We start from the raw sequence: 20,871 nt of genomic DNA on the forward strand, positions 1-20,871 counted from the left end.
CTCTGCTGCGACTCTTCTGTCTGTCTCTTTTGTCAGAAAGAAGTTTTTCTTCTGCAGCTTTGCATCCAGGTTGTTTAGCTTTTCCTCGGTCATGATTAGCCTTTCCTTAGTGTTGAAGAGGGCCTTCTCTGCTGCGACTCTTCTGTCTGTCTCTTTTGTCAGAAATAAGTTTTTCTTCTGCAGCTTTGCATCCAGGTTGTTTAGCTTTTCCTCGGTCATGATTAGCCTTTCCTTAGTGTTGAAGAGGGCCTTCTCTGCTGCGACTCTTCTGTCTGTCTCTTTTGTCAGAAATAAGTTTTTCTTCTGCAGCTTTGCCTTTAGAATATCCATCTGATGGTAGAGATAGTTTATCTCGTCATTCTTCTGCTGGTAAGAGTTGTGGGATTTCTCTGATCCGTAATCTCGGTCGGCAGCAGAGGCGTCAGATGGAATCCCCTCGGTTTGTGAAACTGGAGTCTTGCACTTGACGCGACGAACTACGGAGGCCTGGTGATGATCCTGCAGGAGCTGGACCTCCAAGACCTGAGGAGGAACAGCTGAAGCAGGGACCTGGGATGTTTCTTCCACTTCGTCCTTTGATGATTGAGGAGACGGGGAATCCTCGGGGACCTGGGACGGTTGTTTTTCCAGCAGGTTGGTGGTGGGTTCCTCATTACTTTCGTTGCCAAAAGTAATGGTTAAGTTGTAAAACTCCTCGGGTAAATCTTCGTCCACCATGTCGCACCACTGAAGTGGAGATGATTTCTTGGTTTGACTCATTTTGCTTGTCTTTAAGTACTTAAAATCAAAATGACTTTTTAAGATAATAAGTAAGCGTTGTTACTAAGTGCTTGTCAAAATTACTATTGAAAGTAGTAATTAAGTGTTTGTTTTAGGCGACGTGAAAAACTGTGCTGTGACTTTCAAAGAGGCTTGAAAAACTCGACGTGTTTCTTCAGATGAACTGACGAACTGTGAAAAAGCAGCGAGGAGGTCTTATTTATAAACTTTGGTTTCTCTGAAATCTCTGACATCACAATCACTCTGATGTCTTGTGATGTCACATCAGTGATGACATCATCAGTGATGACATCACGATTTTGTGATGAGTAAAAAAGAGCAACGGCGCTCTGTTCTCAGTCCATCTCAAAATGTTATCGTCCAGGTCGGTTTTAATGTATTAATTGTATGTTATGGTTCTCACGACTGCTTTCTTCATGCCTCCACTGGAGAATTTGGACCTTATTCTGGGATGATCTGCAGGTTTGAAGGCTTCTGTTCTGTGGTTCCAACCACAGATTCTGGATGGAACTGAAGTCCAGATTCCAGAATGTTGATTTGTGTTCTCTGTTAATCTCTGGACGACTTCAGCTGAATACTTCCTGCCACTGTCACGTTGGAAGGTCCAATTCTGCCAGCTTTTCAGCAGCCAGTATCATGTTTTCCACCAGCAGTGTTTTCCAAGACAGATAATGTCAGTTTTTTTTTTTTTTAAATGTTGCCAAAATAAACTTTTCTTTTTCCACATTTGATATGTTTCACTTGCAATTCAATTCAGTTCAGTTTTATTTATATAACGGCCAAATTACAACAAATGTCGTCTCAGGGCACTTCAATGATAAAGTCCAATTCAGGCCAATTGGAGTTCAATTCATTGTCATAATCACATTCATTCATACAGAGCAATTCAAAAACCATTTCCTTGCACTATTTCTAATTAGATATAACTTTTTAATAGTTCTAAGATCATATCTTTCTGGTTTTATTTGCATTTTACAAAGAGTTTGTGCAACAAGCAGCTCATCACAGACAAAATGTAGAGGGACGTAGCTTCATCTTGCTCTTTGTTCAACATTTTCTCGAATACCTGAGTTTTTTGTTGTTGGTGGTGAAGAGGTCAACAGGAAGTGGCTCTATTGGCAATAGTTGGAATGGGTACAGCGCCACCTATCATGCTTTGTGCCTATGATTCCATTCATTCACCGCCATATATCCAAGGATAATTACCATTGCTCAAATAAGGAGCAACTCAGTCTTATTGTAATTTAGCCAATAATCTGATCCTTTCAGTGCCATGTAACCCCACTGAATGTTCATGCACGACATTGCTAGTATGGGATGTCATACAGATTCATGTCAAAAGAGGCAAACTATCCCTTTCAGGTTCACGTTTAAAAAAACAAAACAAAACAAAACAAAACAAAAAACTTCCCCTTTAACAGGTACTTCTTCAACGCAGTGGAGTTATTTAGCCACTCACAGAACCTGTTCGCCGCCAGTTAGGCTTGGACTAGCTCACATCTCCTTCTGCCTGTGAGACGAGCTACAGCTGGATCAATACGCCCCTCCTTCAGACGCTAGTTTGATGGTCGTGTGTGTGGAGCTTTTTTTTTTTTTAAATCTGAAAATAAAAGCAACACTAAATGCGACATAGCGTTCGGGTTCATCTCGACTGGCTCGTTCTGCAGCTCAGCTTCCATAATTTCAAATAAAAAGGCAGGCTGTCAGCAGATGATTTTGTTTTAATTTCTCACTTTTATTACAACTGAACTCTTGGTTCATTTTCTGTTCATCTGTTCATCCACAGCTCATAACCCACTTCAGTCTGATGCCAAATCGCTTTGTTTAGTAATCGTCCAATCGGCTGCGTGTTCCACCGGTTGAGTTCTCAATGTTGTGTCTTTTGATATAAACCAAAAAGGCAACAATCCACCGTGGGGCAAGAGCAATTTAGCACCTTTTAATGCAAAGTGTTTACCAGTGTGTGGGAATGATGCTCGATCGATAGAATATACTGTTTCTCTTAACATCTTTTAACACCAGACTCCCCGGGCTGCTCTCAGGCTTGTAATTGTTCCATTGTTCCATGGAAAATCAATCCAGCAATGACTGGATCCCCATCCTGACCCCTCCCTGCCGACGTCCTCTTATTAAAGTCCCATTATATGCTCTGGGTGACGTATCGGTGTAAGTTGTTTGTCGAGGTTCTTTAGTTTTTATTTTCTTATTGCGTTTGGTGGTACCAACACCTTACCTTCCCTTCGATCTGAAAAATGTCAAGCTTTTTGGGTTGGATTGAAGGCCTAAATTGGTTGAAAGTTGGATTCTGATTGCATTTAAGGAAAGTTAGCTCTTTTAAAAGGCTAATTTTTCTACATTGACATGCAGTGTAATGGTGTTTGATGCTTGTGAAATGATAGCATTGTTAATAATGTATGAATGTAATGTTATATACACAGCCACTTTATTTGTTTTAAAGATTGTGTTTGAGCTATAGTGGCCTTCATAGAAAAGTGATGACATGAATCCTTGTTAATGCACTTCAGTGTACCCATGGGTACACTCCCCAGGGTCCTAAAGAGGAACGGGTTGCTGCACATGTGTGTTGGTGGGTGATTGGTACTCCGGACAGTTTCATAATGTACGGCTGGTGTTAATCGGGTCGGCCTTTGTTTCACAATGTTCAGTGTTGTTTATCCATGACTTCAAATAATTCTACAACGGCTTTTTAGTGCAAACTATTGGCCCATAGAGGATTACAAAAAGTAACGACTTTAGCGCCAGTTAATGCCCAAATTACTCAAAAATAATTGAGTTGAAATCATTTGTTGACAGCTTGTTCCCCCCCAGTTCAAAAATCCCATCTGCACCCCTGAGCGTAACCATTTAAGTATTGTTTTATTAATTCACCATAATCAGTTGTTTAACTGCATCCATCAAAGCAGAGATTCCCTCCCTCAGAAGCAAAGAAGCACACTCGCTGACCTTCTTCCCTGATGCACACACTCTCAGTCTCGCCATTTGCAGCTTCTCCTGCTGCATTTTCAGCCTCAGTCTCCCTCTTTCTCCTCACACTCCTCAGAAACTTTGAACATCCTACATCAAATGAAGTCTCAGTGAGCATCTTTCTCCCATCCTCTTCATCTGTATCTCTTTTTGGGACCCTTCATGCCAGCTGCCAAGGCAGGGCTTTGGAATGGGTAAATTGGTTATGATTTTAGAGGAATGATCAAATAAATCTGGCAGAAACTCATTGATTCCTGAAGTTATTTATTTACAGAGATGATCCTGGTTGTAAAAAAACACCTATATCATCAGTGCTGCAACACTGACTGTAACAAAGACACAAACAAAAGTCCTTACATCTGTTATTCGTCCTGGTGTTTGTACAAAAAAACGTGTTCTTCCGGGATTTTAAGAAGTGGCCCAGTCCCTGTGTTGTCCCTTCACCTGAACAGTTTGCAGCATGATGGAGCAGGAATGCTGATAAGCTCCATCATTGCTCCATCTTGGATTAGAACAGCATGCTCTTTCAGTTGAGGCGTGACAGTCGATAGTATTTATTGTCTGTTCACAAGTGAAAGCAACAGGGGGATCGATTGTAGGTTAGGTGAAGCTGCTGAAGTCACTCTGAAGCTAAACCTTCGTGGTGATGTGGGACCCAATAGGGCACATTCCTTTAGAGCATATGTGTCAAACTCAAGGCCCGCGGGCCAAATGTGGCCCGCCACATCATTTTATGTGTCCCACGAGAGCTTAAAAGGTCTGATTGAAGTCAAATATGTGCAGTGACCAAAAACTACATTTCCCACAATGCATGCCGATTATGTTACGCGCAAAGTGAAGGCATCCCGCAACCGGACTGCAATGTTTCCGAATCGATGCGATTTTTCCCAACAAGTGGAATTGAGAAATACAAATGATGATCCCAAAATGTCCAGGAAGAGAATAAGTTTTCTTTTTCAAGAAAGATCGGAAATACGTGTTTGTGCTTCAAGGATAAAAAACGATATGTCTTTTGTGTTATGAGGCGGTGGCGGTTGTCAAAGAGTACGATCTATGTCTGCATTCTGAGACCAAACACGGAGCTGAGTGTGCCAACATTAGGCCTCAAGAAAAACGACAAACTGCCACGAGAATTAAAAGGCAAATTGCGATCGAATGTGTTCGCGAAAGCCACAACCAAAAAAGCCACAACCAGCTTTGTTTGATATTTCAAGTTTTGAACAAAGTAAATGTCATAACTTGTGTTTGACGTTATTTTTCTTTATTCACTTGGATAGTTTGATTGTTGATTGATGGAGTGATGTGGCTTTCATAACCTGACAAATAAAACGGATTTATGATAAGATAACAGAGCAACAAGCAAACATATTTTTTTTTTACATCTATGCAAATATATATGTAATATTTGTAACTTGAATAAGTCATAAATTAAGAGTTATTTAACATTAAGGAGTAGTTACATTTATAAGTTACATCTGGCCCTTTGAGGGCAACAATTATGCTGATGTGGCCCTCTGTGAAAATGAGTTTGACACCCCTGACGTAAAGCATGGTCAGAATAACACAGAGAAACACTACAGCAGCTCCTTTTTTTCTTCCAGTTATTTACTCCTCTATTTATATCTCTGACCCACTCAACTCCACTCTGTCCCGCTCTTCCTCATTGTCACGGTGGTCTGCCTTTACTTTATTCATATCTGTAGTATTTAGTAACCCATGGAGCCTGCTTTTAAGATAAAAGAGAACATAAAGTAAGTGGCTTGAAAGCTCAGACTGAACCAAACTGATAGAGAAACATTTATCGGGCAATTTTACTCTCAAATACTTACATTCCTCTCGACTGCAGTTGAAACATGCTGGTAGGTTACTGGTCCCTCTTTTAGGCACAGTCTCTTTGCAAGTTGTTAAAACAGGAACTGCATAATATAATGGCCGTTTGATAACACCATCAAGAGCTCATGAGCTTAATTCCCTTCATCCATTTTCTATACCCGCTTTATCCATTTCAAGGTCGCAATTCTGAGCTCAGTGAAGATAGGTATAAATGGGCTGGTTAACCTTTTGAGGTTTATTTACGTTTACCCTGCTAATCTGAATGGCTCATTGAATGGCACATTTTCAGTTGGATGGGATCCAACACAAAATGCATCAAAAATTTCATGATAGAAATCAACAGAATTGAAAGAAGGCAAAACCCATAATTATATGTATAAAAAAAACTATGCACAGACTACAGTTTACAGCAATACCGCTTTATGCCACAAGATAACAATGTTTGCCACAATGTTTGTGCGAAGAAAAAAAGGCTAACAGCATGATGTAAACTATAAAAGTGCCCTGCCTGCTCAGTATCTGCTCGTCTTATTATTATGTCAGTCAGCTAAATTCTTAGCTTAATGGATCATTTTAAAAAAGTCAAATAAAAGGAGTCAGTAGTGAATCAACAGGCAGCAGAATTGATGAAGTTTTTCCCCCCCCTCATCATTTAGTTTGTGAAATAACTCGACCAAACAAGCGAAAGCAGTTCTTCAGGAGTGTCTGTTGTAATGGTGTGTGTTTAACATGATCAAATGAAGAATCAATGAGAAGATTAAAATTAGAATATTTGCACATGTGCAAATAAAGGAAGATGCCAATAGGAATGACCAACTGCACAAAAGCATATTATGAACATGTGAAAAGGACTATGTGTTTATGCACAGCAATATTCCAATAATTCACCCTATTATGGTGTTTACATAAGTTGCATATAGGACATATAATGCCATTTATATCTCAGTTTACATGCTATAGAGTATATTTTGATCAGAGTTTTGCCCATTTTTTTGTCCCTACAACAAAAACACCAACAACCGCCACTTCCAGGGCACTGTTATTTGCATATGTGCAGATAAAAGAACATTATTTCAGAATTTCGTGTTAATCAATATTTGTATTTAAAAAAATTGAGCTCTGAATACATTTTTTTAAAAAACAGCATTTACGTAGGATGTCTCATATCTTTATTTTTGGCTACTTAAAATACTGTGGTTTCATTCATTTCCTTGAATTGGTAATGCAACAGAAAACTGTGATATTTTGCAGGAAAATTCAATAAAACAAAAATCATACATGTACTCACATTAAGTCTCAAAACTTGCAAATAAAATATTTATTCAAGGTACCGAAAGAAATACATTTTCATGGATTGGAGGAAGAGCCTTGACGGACATCAGTCGACGATGATTACCAAATCGGATACAACTATTTGTCAGCTGTGTTTTTAGGAGGTAGATGTGTAAATGTCCTGTATGTCAAATATTGTTTGCAAGGTTTAACTCACTGAATTAACAAATGCATTTTGAAAACCATATTTTCTGCCCTTAGAATGCTGATTTTGACTAATGAAGTTCAGCAGGTGACTATTTATTAAAGTTCAGTGGACGGTTTCCTTGGTTTTGCCTCCTCCTCATTTCGTGGGACGTGGAATTCCACGTATGGACACCACTTGGTGTTGAGACACACCAGTTTCCTTAAAGTGGCCGTTTTGACGATGTTGAAGCCCGTCTCACCTCCAAAAGTACTGGGCTTCCAGTACTCAGGGGAGCAGATGGGATTTCCCAGCAAGCCTTTCAGGGAGAAGGGAGCCCCCATCTCCACCATGCTCTCACCAAATGTGCCGTTAGGACGGGCTTTCTCCAGCAGGATGCCGGGGTAAAACTCCAGTGCATCAATGTCACCATAGAGTTCCTCTAAACCTCGAGCCATTTCTATGTCATCTGTTTGCGAAAGAGAAACAGCAGTTAAATGACCTGGAGGTTCTAAGAGGTTTCACTGTTTTCTTATATGAACTCAATTGCGTGACTGGTAATCTGACTTTTTCAATATCTGACCAAGCACAAAAATAGTTAACAAATTTCCCTTTGGTTAACCTTTGGTGCACTCCCGACATCACCCTGTGACTTTGTATGCTCCGTGGAAAGGTTTGATTCACAGAGTAAGTTTCAGCACTACACGTCACAGTGAGTATCACTTCTATCATGTAGACCCAGACAGACACAATACGTGAATGTCTCATAGGAGTTACGGCTAATGTTAGCAAAGCTAATAGCAAAATATAAGCAAGTAGTCACCACTTAATCTGGCATATCATCCTCTGGTTTTGGTTGTATTTTTGTTTAAATGTTTATCTGTTGACTTTTGGATTTGTTGTGTTTTAACTTTATTTCTTGTTCATTTTTTAAGTGGTTTTCTTCAGTTCATTCTGGTTAACTTTGTTCTCTACCAGGTTTTCTTTACACCTGATGCTACTTAATTGCCATGATTTGTTGTTTATTTATGAACAACAGATGATGATAATCAACTAACGACTGTTGGTATTCATTTATGTATATACGTGTGTGTATTTTCTCAGTTATCTTTATCCACATCCTCCTCTATGCAACTGCTGCCTCTAACTCTTTTAGATACCCTGCCTTTGATTTTGTTTGCCCATAAGTGTATTACAGTTCATTAGTGTTCTTCATCTACCTGCCTGCAGCTCATGGGCCTGCATTTCTGTTTCTCTGTTACACACAACCTTAAAACTTAAAAGCATTAACAGGCTGCCATTGAACCACACACTAAAAAAAATCACTGTTATTTACACAGATGTTGGATGCTCCATTTTCATAATTTACATCAGCTGACACAAAATATAAATAAATACAAGTATACAAATATTCTCCAGCCTTTTATAAGTGTGTCCATGAAACAATTGATTATTTCATCCACTTACCAGTGAATTCGTAAAAGGAGGTGTACGGCTTCAGGTTAAACTTCTTCCTGTATTCGTTAAAAGGCTGCACGCGTGCAGTTCGGGACTCTCTGATGACCATTTCAGCCACTTTAAGCACCACTGCCTGAGAGTTGTGCCCCCCACCTATCTGAAAGACGAAAAATAAGTTACTGAAAAAATTGATGGAAAGGTGTGAACAAAACTATCTCCCTTTTTTAATCTTCTTATTTTGGGATGATTTCTAAGAATTTTATCGCTTCTGAAAGTAATGGAAGGGGAAGTTCGCATTAATGTGAATCGGTGAAGAAACATAACAGTTAAGTGGTTCCAGGAATGCAATGAGTAGCAAATTGCACAATCATCAGATAAGCCCACTTTAGTTTTATGATTCATAAACCAGCAAGCCGTGAAGCCACAGGTCTTAAACATCAAAACAACTTAGTCTGTGATGAAATCCTGGGATTTGTCTTTCAGTTTTGTCAAAAAAAAAGATCTCCCATGTTCTTTTCCTTAGCAGGAAAAGAACATGGGATTAAAAAAAAGACTAAAGGAGAAAAGGAAAAGACTGAAACAAACCTAAAACTGTTTCATAAATATTCTACGGGAGGTAATTGCTCCTATGCAGGGGATTTGAACCTTGTCAACAATATGAAAGGTAGGAAGCTTACCAATACGCTATCCAGTCCACTTCATACTTTCCCCAGTGTAATTCTCATATACATCATATCAGTAAAAGACATATCAGACATGATATCACAATTTTCTCTATTATCAATGCTTTTACGTTAAAAAATGTAAAGAAAAATGCACAAAAGTGAAAGATCACAGATGGTACGACTAGATGAGAACACTCAAGCATCGCTTTGAAATATGCTGCTGCTGAGGTTTGGAGGATCAAACTATCTCCTTTCTTTCACAAAGGATGATCTAGTGTTTACTATGCCAAAGGAGATAATAAAGGAAGCACTGGAGCTCATTTCCATATGATTAAAGAGAATTTGAACATCGCTTATCATGGCTGTAACTTAACTCAGTTAGGAATATTCTTAAGCAGAATAGACTATGCGACTGGACCCTGTTTATGCCGTCTCACCAGATATTTGAGCAGAGGAGTCGAGGACATACATCAGGAGGGAGGCAGCGAAGTGAGAAACAATTAACAGAAAGAGATGTCCTTGCTTCAAAGTGTCATTTGAAAGGAATGTCAGGTTAATATGACAAGACTGGCATAGCTGCATCCTCTAACCAATGTTTAGCTGTGGCTTACTGTAACACTTAACACTTGATTTAATTATTTCTGTCAGATGAACATTACATTTCTTTAACAAAGCATCTTTTAATTTAGTTTAAAGTGTAGGACTAACATACCCCCAAAAAATTTCTGTAGAAGATACATTGATGTATTCTCACTTATAACTCCTCTGACAAGCTTCCTCCCTCTTCAATCCTCCTCCAGATCCATTTTAGGATATCTCATGATATATAAAAGTACGCTGGTCCACAGTGCCAGCATACATTTATATAAGCTTATTTTAGAATAAAAGTCTCAAAGATCGTGAAGCTAATACAGTTTTTTTGCTCCAAATTTGTTACACACCTACATCTGTGTTTTAAAAGCTGAATGTAAACCACACATGTTTTACATTATTTGAAATATTCAAAATCTGACAATACCAACTACAAATAAAATATTGCTCCATCAAGCTTATGCCTCAAATGAGGGGTTATATTTGAATAACAATTGCTATATTCTCCACTTTTACACAGATACATGTTGTGCTTGAGGCAAAAAAAATTGTTTTAAATTAGCATATCTCTCATTATAAAACTGTTCTCCTCAACTAGGATTATTGCACAGTTACGGGTTGTAATTCCATTACCTGTCCTGCAGGCTGTCGAGAGAAAGCATCCACCAGCTTCTCAACACCATAATGTGTTAGGATGGAGGTGTTGTATAAAAACTGGGAGTAAGGAATCTCATCTCCATCAATCAGAAAGCTGTCTGGCATCAGTGGATGCCAATGGTAGAGCTGGCAGAACTCCAGAGCGATACGATTACTGTACTGGAAACGCACATTGAAGAGCAGGGAGGGGTCAAACTTCAGGTTTAGCAGGTAGCCACTCAGTTGCTGCACGTACTCTTCAATTACAATTTTGATGATCTCACCTGGAGGTAAAAACTAATGTCAGTCAATATGATACCTCCAATAAAGGGACACTGAATCAAAAATATGGATGGGAAGGATAGCTGCTTAGCAATTACCGATCATTCAAAATGAAATACGTAGACACGTGCATCACAGCCGTATGAACCCATAACACACATGGGTTAGCGTGTATAAAATCTTATACACGTATGGTCTACTTCAATGCGTAGCAGAGTGGCGCAGCGGAAGCGTGCTGGGCCCATAACCCAGAGGTCGATGGATCGAAACCATCCTCTGCTAAGTGATATGTTTTAAACAATTTCCTTTAGGTCAAAAAAATATATATCTATTACATTACAAAGTGTTCCTTTATTCAAAGTTTATTTCTGAGAAGCAAACGTGTTATGAATGTATTTGTAACTGCATGCAACCAATCAACCAAAGGCGATTGTTCCAAAATTTATGCCTGTTATGCTGACTTTCACTCACCAATGATGATGAGTCTAGTGGTCTGGAAAAGCTGCTCATCATCCCAGGTAGGATGTTCTGCCTTCAAGATGTCACATATTCTGTTGTGCTCCCTCAGCCAGATGGTAGCATACATAGCGAGGCCTGGCAGGAGACCAAACACCTCCTGACCAATGGCCAGACGCTGCTCAGCAGGAAAACCTTCGGGGTACACCATATGCACAGGAACCTCAGATACCTTTGGCGGGTACATCTCTCCATTTACCATCTGTGGAAGGTGGATCATGAATTTTAGTTATCTTAGTTTATTGAAATGATCTCAAGCTGTTTATATACTTTTTTAACTCCGGCAAGTGTCTGCTTTCTTTCCCCATGTGGAAGCTGTATAAAACTTAAAAGTATCCCAGAGCTCATGTGTTTCATCAATAAAACATTCTCATGCAGAGAGGCAAGATAGTGAGTTATCAGCTCCAATGATGCACAAAGTGATTCACGGATTTAATCACTTTAACCACTAAAACTGTTAACTTGAGGAAGTACTATATCATTCTGAGAAGTCAAAAAGTCTCAGGAAGTGAAAGATATTTTAGACTGATACCCGCACAGCACATCTCTACGGAAGATACATACAAAATAAATTCAAGTAGAACAGATTGGCAAAATTATGCCAAACATGATGAGACATCATTGTACAAGTTGATGCTGATAGCATACAGAAAATGTATTTTTGAATAACAATATTTCTTTTGCTATAACAATTCAAAAGGTGAACTGTGATAATCACCAAGTAAATCTTCACATTTCGGTCAATGTGCTTATCTGCTCAGTTGCTTTGGGTAATTTCAGTTTTTATTCAATTCAGTTCAATTTTATTTATAAAGCACCAAATACAACAAATGTCATCTCAAGGTACTTACATAATAAAGTCCAATTCAAGACAATTGGAATTCAATTCATTGTGATCATAATTATTTTCAAAATAATACAATTCATTCATATAGAGCCAATTCAAAAACAATTTCCTAGCTAAGGAAACCAACAGATTGCACCGAAACTTGTCTTCAGTCCAATCTGCCGTCCTGAGCGTGCCTGAGGCGACTGTGGAAAGGAACAACTTTTTTTTTTTTTTTGAGAATGAATTCTCAAAAAGCTTTATAATAAATCTTGGCAAATCTCAACATGGTGTGCAGAGTGTCCTTAAAAGCTCTGAAGACACTGGACAAGTGGAGGACAAAAGAAGATGGGGTAGTCTCACAAAAAACAAAAAAATATATACGGCTGATGAACAACATCTGAAAATTCTGTCCTTAAAAAATTATGTGAAATCTAGCAGAGACCTGACACAGGAACTGAGAGATGCATCTGGACCTTCAATTGATCCATCTACTGTTCACTGAAGCCCTAATCAGAAATGGTCTCCATGGAAGGGAAGACAGGCAGAAAAGGACGAGCAGTGGACTGAAACTGGACTGAAAAGATGAATATTCCCCAGAGCCCGGACCTCAACATTACTGAAGCAGTGTGGGATCATGTTGGCAGAGAACGGAACAAAAAGGCAACCAACATCCAAAAAAAGAGGTTTGGGATGTACTTCAGGAAAGCCTGGAGAACTATTCCTGAAGACTACTTAGAGAAATAACAGAAAGCTCGTCTAAGAGGGTTCAGGCTGTGATGGAGAATAAAGGACAAATATCGACCTTCAGGTTACAAACTCTTTTTCCATTGAAGTTTGCACGTTTCAATAAATTGTTACGTGAATTTCTTGTTTTCAAATATACAAAGAAAAGCTCAAGATTTTTGCTACATTAGTGTAAAATGTCAGCCAATTTCTTTAATACCTGATATTTCAGTTTTCCATCTACATGAAGCCGGAGTTGATGCTGCCTCACAAGCTCATCTCCGTAGATGTTGCTCGCATCTACCTGGGAAAGTAACACCAAAAAAAATGCATTTCAGCATTAAATAAAAAAACGACAACATATAATTAATTTATGTTTGAACAGGTCTCAATGTTTGCTTAGTCATAAATCATGTTTGCATCTGGCTGCTAAATGCAGAATGTTAGTTTGTTTACCCCATGTCCTAAAGCCTTGGTGAAGCCTCCTTGAACTTTGTGATTTGTCCTAAAGAACTGGTGGGTGAAGTGTTGAGCCATGAAGGCAAACATTATATTGCTTCCCTGGGGATCAGGCCTAAATTTCTTTCTCTTGAAAAATCTCTCAGTCAACACTTTGGCGTCAGGAAGAACAGGTTTGCCTGCAGAGGAGGAAACAATTAAAGCTTTCTTCTGGACAGTAGTTTGTGTTAAGTTGTGTAGGCCTCACCTTTAGTTCCCATTGGCAAAGGGCAGTCCACAGGTACAGGGGGCAGGAGCCGCGTGTAGTAGGAGATGTTGTAGTAAGACTCCCAGTTGAGGTATCCATATTTTGTATTGTAGGTTGGAGGGCTTGGGATAAGCTGACTTCTGCCTGCGATAGAAAGGGACAATAAGAAATGTTAATATGTGTGTTTGTGTCGTTCACTTCTGCCAGTGCACATTGTTTCATTGCTTGTTTCAGGATTTAACAGGGCAAATATAAAACTGCTGAGAGGACTGGGGATCTTGGTGCAAAGCTCAATTTTTCAAAATGGCACTTCCCACTTACAAAGATTGTAAATACTACATTAGGAGGGCCTTCAGTGCAACTTTATCAATATGATGATAAACACAACTCAGACATAGAAATTCTATGTTCAAACTAAAGGCAGGTGTAGCAACTAGCTGACAGTCTAAATAGAGATGGTATTTTCCTCTTACTTTTCATAAAAAATGGCCATCCTGTGCTTAGAGGAAATTTAGCTTCTTCCATAGCGTTTAGACAATTTGACCAACTCATGGCTGCCACTGAGTTCATTTCAATAAGTTTCAATAATTTGCTAGACCCCAGGGATCCCAGGCGTGCTAATAACCAGCCACCAACCAATTACTAGTCTATGGACACTATCTGCTAGTCAGGGGATACAAGCATAAGGAAAATAGGGACTTAGTGATGCTAATTGCTAACCAAAAGCTTTGAATATCGTAGTAATGCTGGTATTTAATCCACAATGTTTGTCAGGTTGTTGTAGATATAGCTTATTTCCCCATATTTCTGAAAATCTTTGATTATAACTTTCCTTACTTTAACAAGCTAAAAGCAAAAGAGGATACTCCAGATTACTGGCTAAACATGCCCTTACTTAATGTAAAGTCATTTGACTGATTCATATAACATATTACATTGAAAAGTAAACTCTGTCAGTGCAGTGAAACAGACACTGATAAAGCCAGTGGCTTACAAGGCCTCTCACTCGACTTTATTTGCACACTGATATGTTTCGCAACAGGAATAACTTATGGGATTTGAGGTTAAGATCTAAGAGGGCCTTTAAATGCTGTTATGAGATAAAAGCATTAGAAGAACTCAAATTTCTTAAAATAGGTCTGTTTACTGAAACCTTATTCTTCAGCTTCATGGATGTCCTCTGTCTTTCAAAATATATACATTAATGAGTCCCTCATATACACTAAGTAACATATGCTGTCATTGTAGTTATGTATACAGAACATGTCCATAGTTAATTCTTACTCAACGTACATACACTGTTGGGTTGCCATAGTTACAGCAGAGTCCAGTAATGACAAATCAGGTCTTGTTATCTTTCAAAATTTCAGATTTATCCTAAAACCTTATTGTCAGATTAATCCGTGTTCAGATTTCTGTTCTGCATCGGTTATCATACAAGTAATTTAGCATAAATACAAGGACAATCCATTCTTCTCACAATAGAAATGTAGGTTATCACAAAACATTTTCTAAAACATGCAGATCCACTTAAAATAAATGTACTATGCCTCAAGACAAATAAAGAGTTGACTTGAGGTAAGCGGTGGGAAAGAATCTGTGAATCTGCGAATTGATCAGATGGTTTCACACACCTGTCAGCACTAATCGCATAAAAGTGTCTTGCAGGAAAGAGTTGTTGACGAGGTCCCAGAACCACTGGAAATGAGTGAGGATGAAGTGAACCGCCTCAGGACTGGGCTTTAACATGAGATGAACTCTGGTCCAGAACTCCGCTAGAAACATAAAATTAAAGAACCATTTGGGTTACCAATTTTCTTCTACCTACCTGACTACTTCTACTAAAGACAGATATGCAATATGTATTGTGTCTATACAGTCCATACTGAGAATTTTGAGAGTGAACACGGTTAAAGTATCTTAAGTACGTACGAGTAGTGCAATTGTCTCCATAGAAACCAGTACGAGTGCAGTCACATTCGTAGCTGTCAGTGCCGACCTGCACACATACTCCTGAGTTCTGACATGGGTAGTAGCAACAGGGATTCACTGTAAATCATGACAAAGATTGTTATTATTTGTATAATGTATAATTATTGGAATAATCCCCAGTTAAACTAAGTCTGACGGGTTGCCAAGAATAGCACAAAACAAACACAAAAAAAATTTTAACACCAAGGAGACATTGATGACATTTAAATGACTAAAAAGATACACAATATCTAAAAGACAAGATATATGTAAAGAGTTTATTCAATATTTGAATATTTAGACTGATTATTTTGATTTTTTTAAATATCAAATAGACATTATAACTGCTATAAAGGTTACATTTAGTACAACTAAGAATGGTACTTAAGACTTCAGCTGAGAAACATTAAACTCATTTTTCAAATAAAAGCTCTTGTCTGCTCTAACATTCAAAAGTCCACTTTTAAACACCAGATATTGGTAAATGAATTAAAACATAAATGAGAGTTTGCGCTGAAAACACAAGTAACACAAGTCTGTAAACGTCTATATCAGACAGCACAACCACTTCCACATATCTTTCACACTTGTTGAACTTCCTGTTCTCCCCTCATACTTGCAGAAGTTCAATGTGATAATACGACACTGCATAATGTTCACCCCGTCTGACCAACATATAGATTTAGATTTCTAAAAAGAGAAAAGGGACGACTCCGTGTTGTCTCAAAAGACATTCACGTGTTCATTTTCTGCAGGTCAACAGATACCCTCCAAAAGTGTATTTGCACGTGAAAATTTCCAAGCTTCAGAGAACTGTGACATTGGTTTCCTCAATGGAGTTATTTTCATGAGCGGTAACACATTAAAAAAGAAAACAGCAAAAGCTGTGCCTGTGGACACAAATTAATAGGCTTTTTTTTTAATATATATATATATTTAGCCGTGAGACTGGGTTGTCTGAAAATGACTGACTTACTGCCAGAATAAAGTTTGCAGGGCAAAGAAAAGCTGCAATTTCAAAGAGTCCAAAATGTAACATTTAACTTTATGTTGATTTACATGATGCAGAGATGTGGTGTTTTTCCATTTTCTGACTGTACTGTATGTCAGTTTACTTAAACCAAAGCTATGGCTGAAAACTTGAACATTTTTGGAAGTAAATTCACTTTTGAATGAGACTGACTTAGATCCAGTTCATATTAGAAAGATATTCTAATGCATAACAGTGTTATCAAAAGCATGTCACTTCTGTGTGACTTTAATCAGTGTTTCCTAATGACATGGTGAGCACTATACTCCAGTCAGTGTTGGCCTAGAATAAAGATGAAGCATATTTCAAACAAGGAAAAAACCCAGCAATATAAAAGGATACTCAAGGTCATTTTTCCCATGTAGACAGATTTTGTTAAGATTATAACTGTTCGAACTATAATTTATTTCTTTATCTGTTTATACACTATCTATGCTTTCTATTATCTGCAGGAAGAGAAAAAGTAACGAGCGGATTGATGGATTTGTTGCCATGATGGAAGCTAATCATCTTGCTCTTTGTTGGTATTGAATTAGTGCTGCTGATATGAGGTGGAGACCTACCAAAAAAATGTCTTGTGCTTTGACACGTGGTTTACAAGAGAGCTCAGACCTTTTACACATGTTCTGAGAAAGACTCTATAGTGCTACATTTTTTTCCTGATGAGAGATTTTAGACAGTGTTCTCTTAAAATAAGTGCCCCCATTTTTCTATTAGGAACATGTAATTATACACGGCATCATCACTTCTCATTTATAGCATTGCAGTGGAGAAATGTCAGAGGTTACAGGCAAAGCCCCAAATGTAGCTGAATGGGTTTTCACACAGGCCGAGCCCTGGTAGCACATCACCCCACCCTCATTCACCCCTGACTCTATGGCAATTATCTACTGCAGAATTTGTTTCTTTACCCTTGTAAAGCAATCTGTGACTCACTGTGTAAGAGCTCTATAAATACAAGCTATTTTTACCATAATTATTTCAAGTTAGTGTGCAATGCATGCACAGGACTGTGCAAAAGTCTTAAGCCACTTTAGTATTTTACTGCAACCTACAAACATTAATGTGAATAAAGTTGATAAGACAAACACAAAGTTTGTACTATTCTAATAATCTTGAAAGTCAATATTTGGCCTGAGCACCTTCACTCTTCAACACAGCCTGAACCCTCTTAAACGAGCTTTCTGTCATTTCTTTAAGGAGTCTTCAGGAATAGTTCTCCAGGCTTCTTAAAGGACATTTCAAAGCTCTTCTTGGGATGTTGGCTGCCTTTTGTTTCATTCTCTGTAAAGATGGTCCCACACTGCTTCGGTAATGTTGAGGTCAGGGGTCTGGGGAGGATTCATCCCTCCATAAGATCTGTTGCCACTGATTTTCAGTCCTGTTGTCATTTGGCATAACTCAGCCTTTTCTCCTTAAAATAGCTTCTTGACAGCCACCCTTCCATGGAGACCATTTCTGATGAGGCTTCAGTGAACAGTAGATGGATCCACCCATATGCATTGCTAGATTTTTTTCAGTTTCCTGTCTTACTTTTCATATAGCAGTAGATAGTAGATAGCCTTTTAGTCTTACCACTTCTGCTTTTGTCTTCTCAGTTTTCTCATTTCTTTACACACTGCACGCTTTGCCATTTCATGCCAACCAAACTGTGTTACACTTGTCATTCTTTTAGATCCAACTGAAGAACTGTCAACAAATTATGTCTATATGCGCTTAAAGATACGATTTAGGAATGTTTCTTTATCAGGTTGTCTGTTATGTTTAGACACAACACTGATTCAACACTTGAGTTAGGTGCTTTTTTATGCTTGGATGATTCATAGGTCAAGTTGGTCGAATTAAACGTCTTAACAAACAAAAACACAGTCCTCTGAAACTGGTCAGGTACAAATACTTGTGAAAAAGAACAGAGTCTGGCCCTCTGGAAGTAAATTTCAAAGAGATGAGGAGTGAAACAACACTTTTGCACTGTACAGTGAATATATTTGACTTTAATTTGTAATGTAATCTTGAAAAACACACTACTGTTGTTAATCTTTACACGTAGATGTTTCCATTTGTTAAAAAAATCAGTAGTATATATGAACACATAGACTCTATGTGTTCATATGTACTACTGATTTTTTTAGTTCCTCCATGTGAGTGTTCCTCTATGTCATAGAGGAACACTTTAGGAACGAGCAGCAATACATCTACGCTTATAGACTGTTACTATACAACCATGAGACTGGGATTTCACATGCATGTAGCTTTGACTGTGATGCCAATATAATGATATTATATATCAGATATTGTATATTATATATTGATATATATATCATATATCATCAAAGTACAAAATAGTGCTGCAAAACGTGCCTGAATGGTGCTGTAACTGGCTTTATATACAGTAAAGAAAGAAATCGGTAGGCATTTTGTCTTGAAATACATAAATTGTGACTACATTTTCAAAAAAATAAAAAAATAATATTTACGGTCAAAGAGATATTATCAACTACTTTGTGAAGGGAAAAAAAACTCTTACCAACACTTGTGTCATCAGCAGATGATGAGCTCTCCAGCAGCAACATAAGCACCCAGATGGATAAGATGCTAAACTCACCTTTCATGATTATTCAAACTAAATTAGAATAGTCTAAAGCTGTTGTTTCACAATGTTGCTCTAGTATGAAGATTTGCTCTCTCTATACTACTGTTAACGTCTGACAGGCTTTATAACACCAGCTATCTGTAGGACGGGCGGTAACACAGCTTCCTCTACTTCCTCTATTTAGTAGATTTGAAAGAAAACCTAGTGCAACTGGCTTCAAAGTTTTTACTGTTAATCATTTTAACTGGTGAGAAGATTATTCCCAGGTTAACATTTAAATTGAAGGCTATTTAGTGAGAACTTTATACAGTTTTGAGGAAAAAAGTATTTAGATGATAAACCAGTGATACCAGTCATACAGTGAAACAGCAGCAGCTTTTACTCAAAGGGGCATCTCAGTCCTTTATCTCCACCTCCTGGTTAATTCTTATAACAGGCTTACTGAGCTAAGAAATCAGCTCTTATACAGTTACCAATTTACCATTCAATGCAATTTTGTGGAGGCATGATAATGCTGCACAACCGGTTCAGAGAGAATCTGCTTAAATATGACGATTATTAAAGATTTTTTACTTAAAACTAATTTATGTGGTATCCCAACACCTTAACTCCATGCAGGATAAGCAGCACTGATCAAAAAATAAATAAGCTGCAATAGTTTATCTATTAACATTTGTTTTTTAGCAAACAGATAAACATATTTTTATATAATCATGATTAACAAAAAAGCAGGAAAGCTCTGTCTTCATTAGAGAACATGTTGCCTTTTGTTGGGCCTTCAAACTTCACCTCTCTGAGAGGACACACATGATTACAGAGATCTGCTGCAATTACGTGGATGCCACGAAGTACTGTCTTTACTTTTTGGAGGGTTCGAATCTGAAAACAAAACAACACATCACACAATATCATGAAAAAAATAACACGGATAGACAGGTAGACTGACACATGTGGGCTTGTGATAAAGCTGGTTTGCGTCATTTGATAAATGAGGGGAAAGAATGAACATGAAAGCTGTGCTCGTTTGCTGCTGAAGACGTTGCCAGATTCTGATCTCTGATACTTTCCCACTGGAAGATTATCCAACGCAAACCTGTGTGAGACATTTCTTTGTTGAAGTAAAGCTCCTGCATGATTCCCTGCATACTGTTGCAATTTTAGGACTTGCCTGTCTGCAGTGTCCTCATTCAGATAAGCTCAATCTGGATCAAAACATGTTCCAATAATTCTTTTCAACTTTGCCGACAGCAGATTGTGGCGACTCAGATTCTGTTTACTGAAAACGTTTAACAACCAGAAACTGTTTGTTTTAGTTTTTTTGTAAAATCACGCCACGCCACTGTGATAAATATCTTCGTATTACATGTAATATGCCAAATATTTAACACTGATTCGAATGAATATCAAACGCAAAAGCTTATACAAACCTCAGAAAGTTTATAGTTTGTATGTGTTCATTGGGGTGTGGAAATGGACTCTGGTAATGTTTATTGTCTTCTTTTTTGATTAGGTGGTCTAAAACAGCCCGAAAATAGTAAAACATCATTTCTATGATCGATTAAAACTACTCTGTCCCTGTCAAGATTAGCAGGTAGTGCAGACAGTGTTTTTAAAGGGTATGTAATGGGGATGAGGATGTTGCTTGTTTTTTTTACATTATTGTTTAAACTGAGAACTCTCCAGAAGCAAACAAAAAGTGTTTGCACTGTAAAATATCAAACAAACAACAACAAAAAAAACTATCTCTTCCAAATATAAAACAGTAGATTTGTGGGACAGATTGAGGAAAAACTAAAGAAGTGCTTTACAAAAATATG

The 20,871-nt window shown here is 38.0% G+C and overlaps 1 protein-coding gene and 1 non-coding gene across 2 annotated transcripts; one reads left to right on the forward strand and one right to left on the reverse strand.

Annotated features, from left to right (window-relative positions):
- Positions 1 to 6,898: 6,898 nt before the first annotated feature.
- On the reverse strand, positions 6,899 to 19,140 carry ptgs1 (prostaglandin-endoperoxide synthase 1). Its single transcript, XM_075468955.1, has 10 exons — positions 18,989 to 19,140; positions 15,393 to 15,509; positions 15,095 to 15,235; positions 13,461 to 13,604; positions 13,211 to 13,392; positions 12,975 to 13,058; positions 11,158 to 11,404; positions 10,402 to 10,688; positions 8,522 to 8,669; positions 6,899 to 7,523 (listed from the first exon to the last, which is right to left on the reverse strand). The coding sequence occupies exons 1-10, from the start codon at positions 19,071 to 19,073 to the stop codon at positions 7,174 to 7,176; spliced, it is 1,785 nt and encodes a 594-aa protein (XP_075325070.1). The 5' UTR covers positions 19,074 to 19,140; the 3' UTR covers positions 6,899 to 7,173.
- trnam-cau (transfer RNA methionine (anticodon CAU)) lies at positions 10,897 to 10,968 on the forward strand. Its single transcript has one exon. It is a non-coding gene; the product is annotated as a tRNA-Met (tRNA).
- Positions 19,141 to 20,871: the final 1,731 nt, after the last annotated feature.

Source organism: Odontesthes bonariensis, chromosome 6 (genome assembly GCF_027942865.1).
Source record: "Odontesthes bonariensis isolate fOdoBon6 chromosome 6, fOdoBon6.hap1, whole genome shotgun sequence".
Taxonomy (NCBI): domain Eukaryota; kingdom Metazoa; phylum Chordata; class Actinopteri; order Atheriniformes; family Atherinopsidae; genus Odontesthes; species Odontesthes bonariensis.

Coding starts and splice junctions, on each gene's coding strand:
- ptgs1 (XM_075468955.1), bottom strand. CDS start 19,073: ATGAAAGGTGAGTTTAGCATCTTATCCATCTGGGTGCTTATGTTGCTG. Junction 11,405..12,974: donor ATGGAAAACTGAAATATCAG/GTATTAAAGAAA, acceptor CACCTTCCACAG/ATGGTAAATGGAGAGATGTA. Junction 7,524..8,521: donor CTCCTTTTACGAATTCACTG/GTAAGTGGATGA, acceptor TTTCGCAAACAG/ATGACATAGAAATGGCTCGA.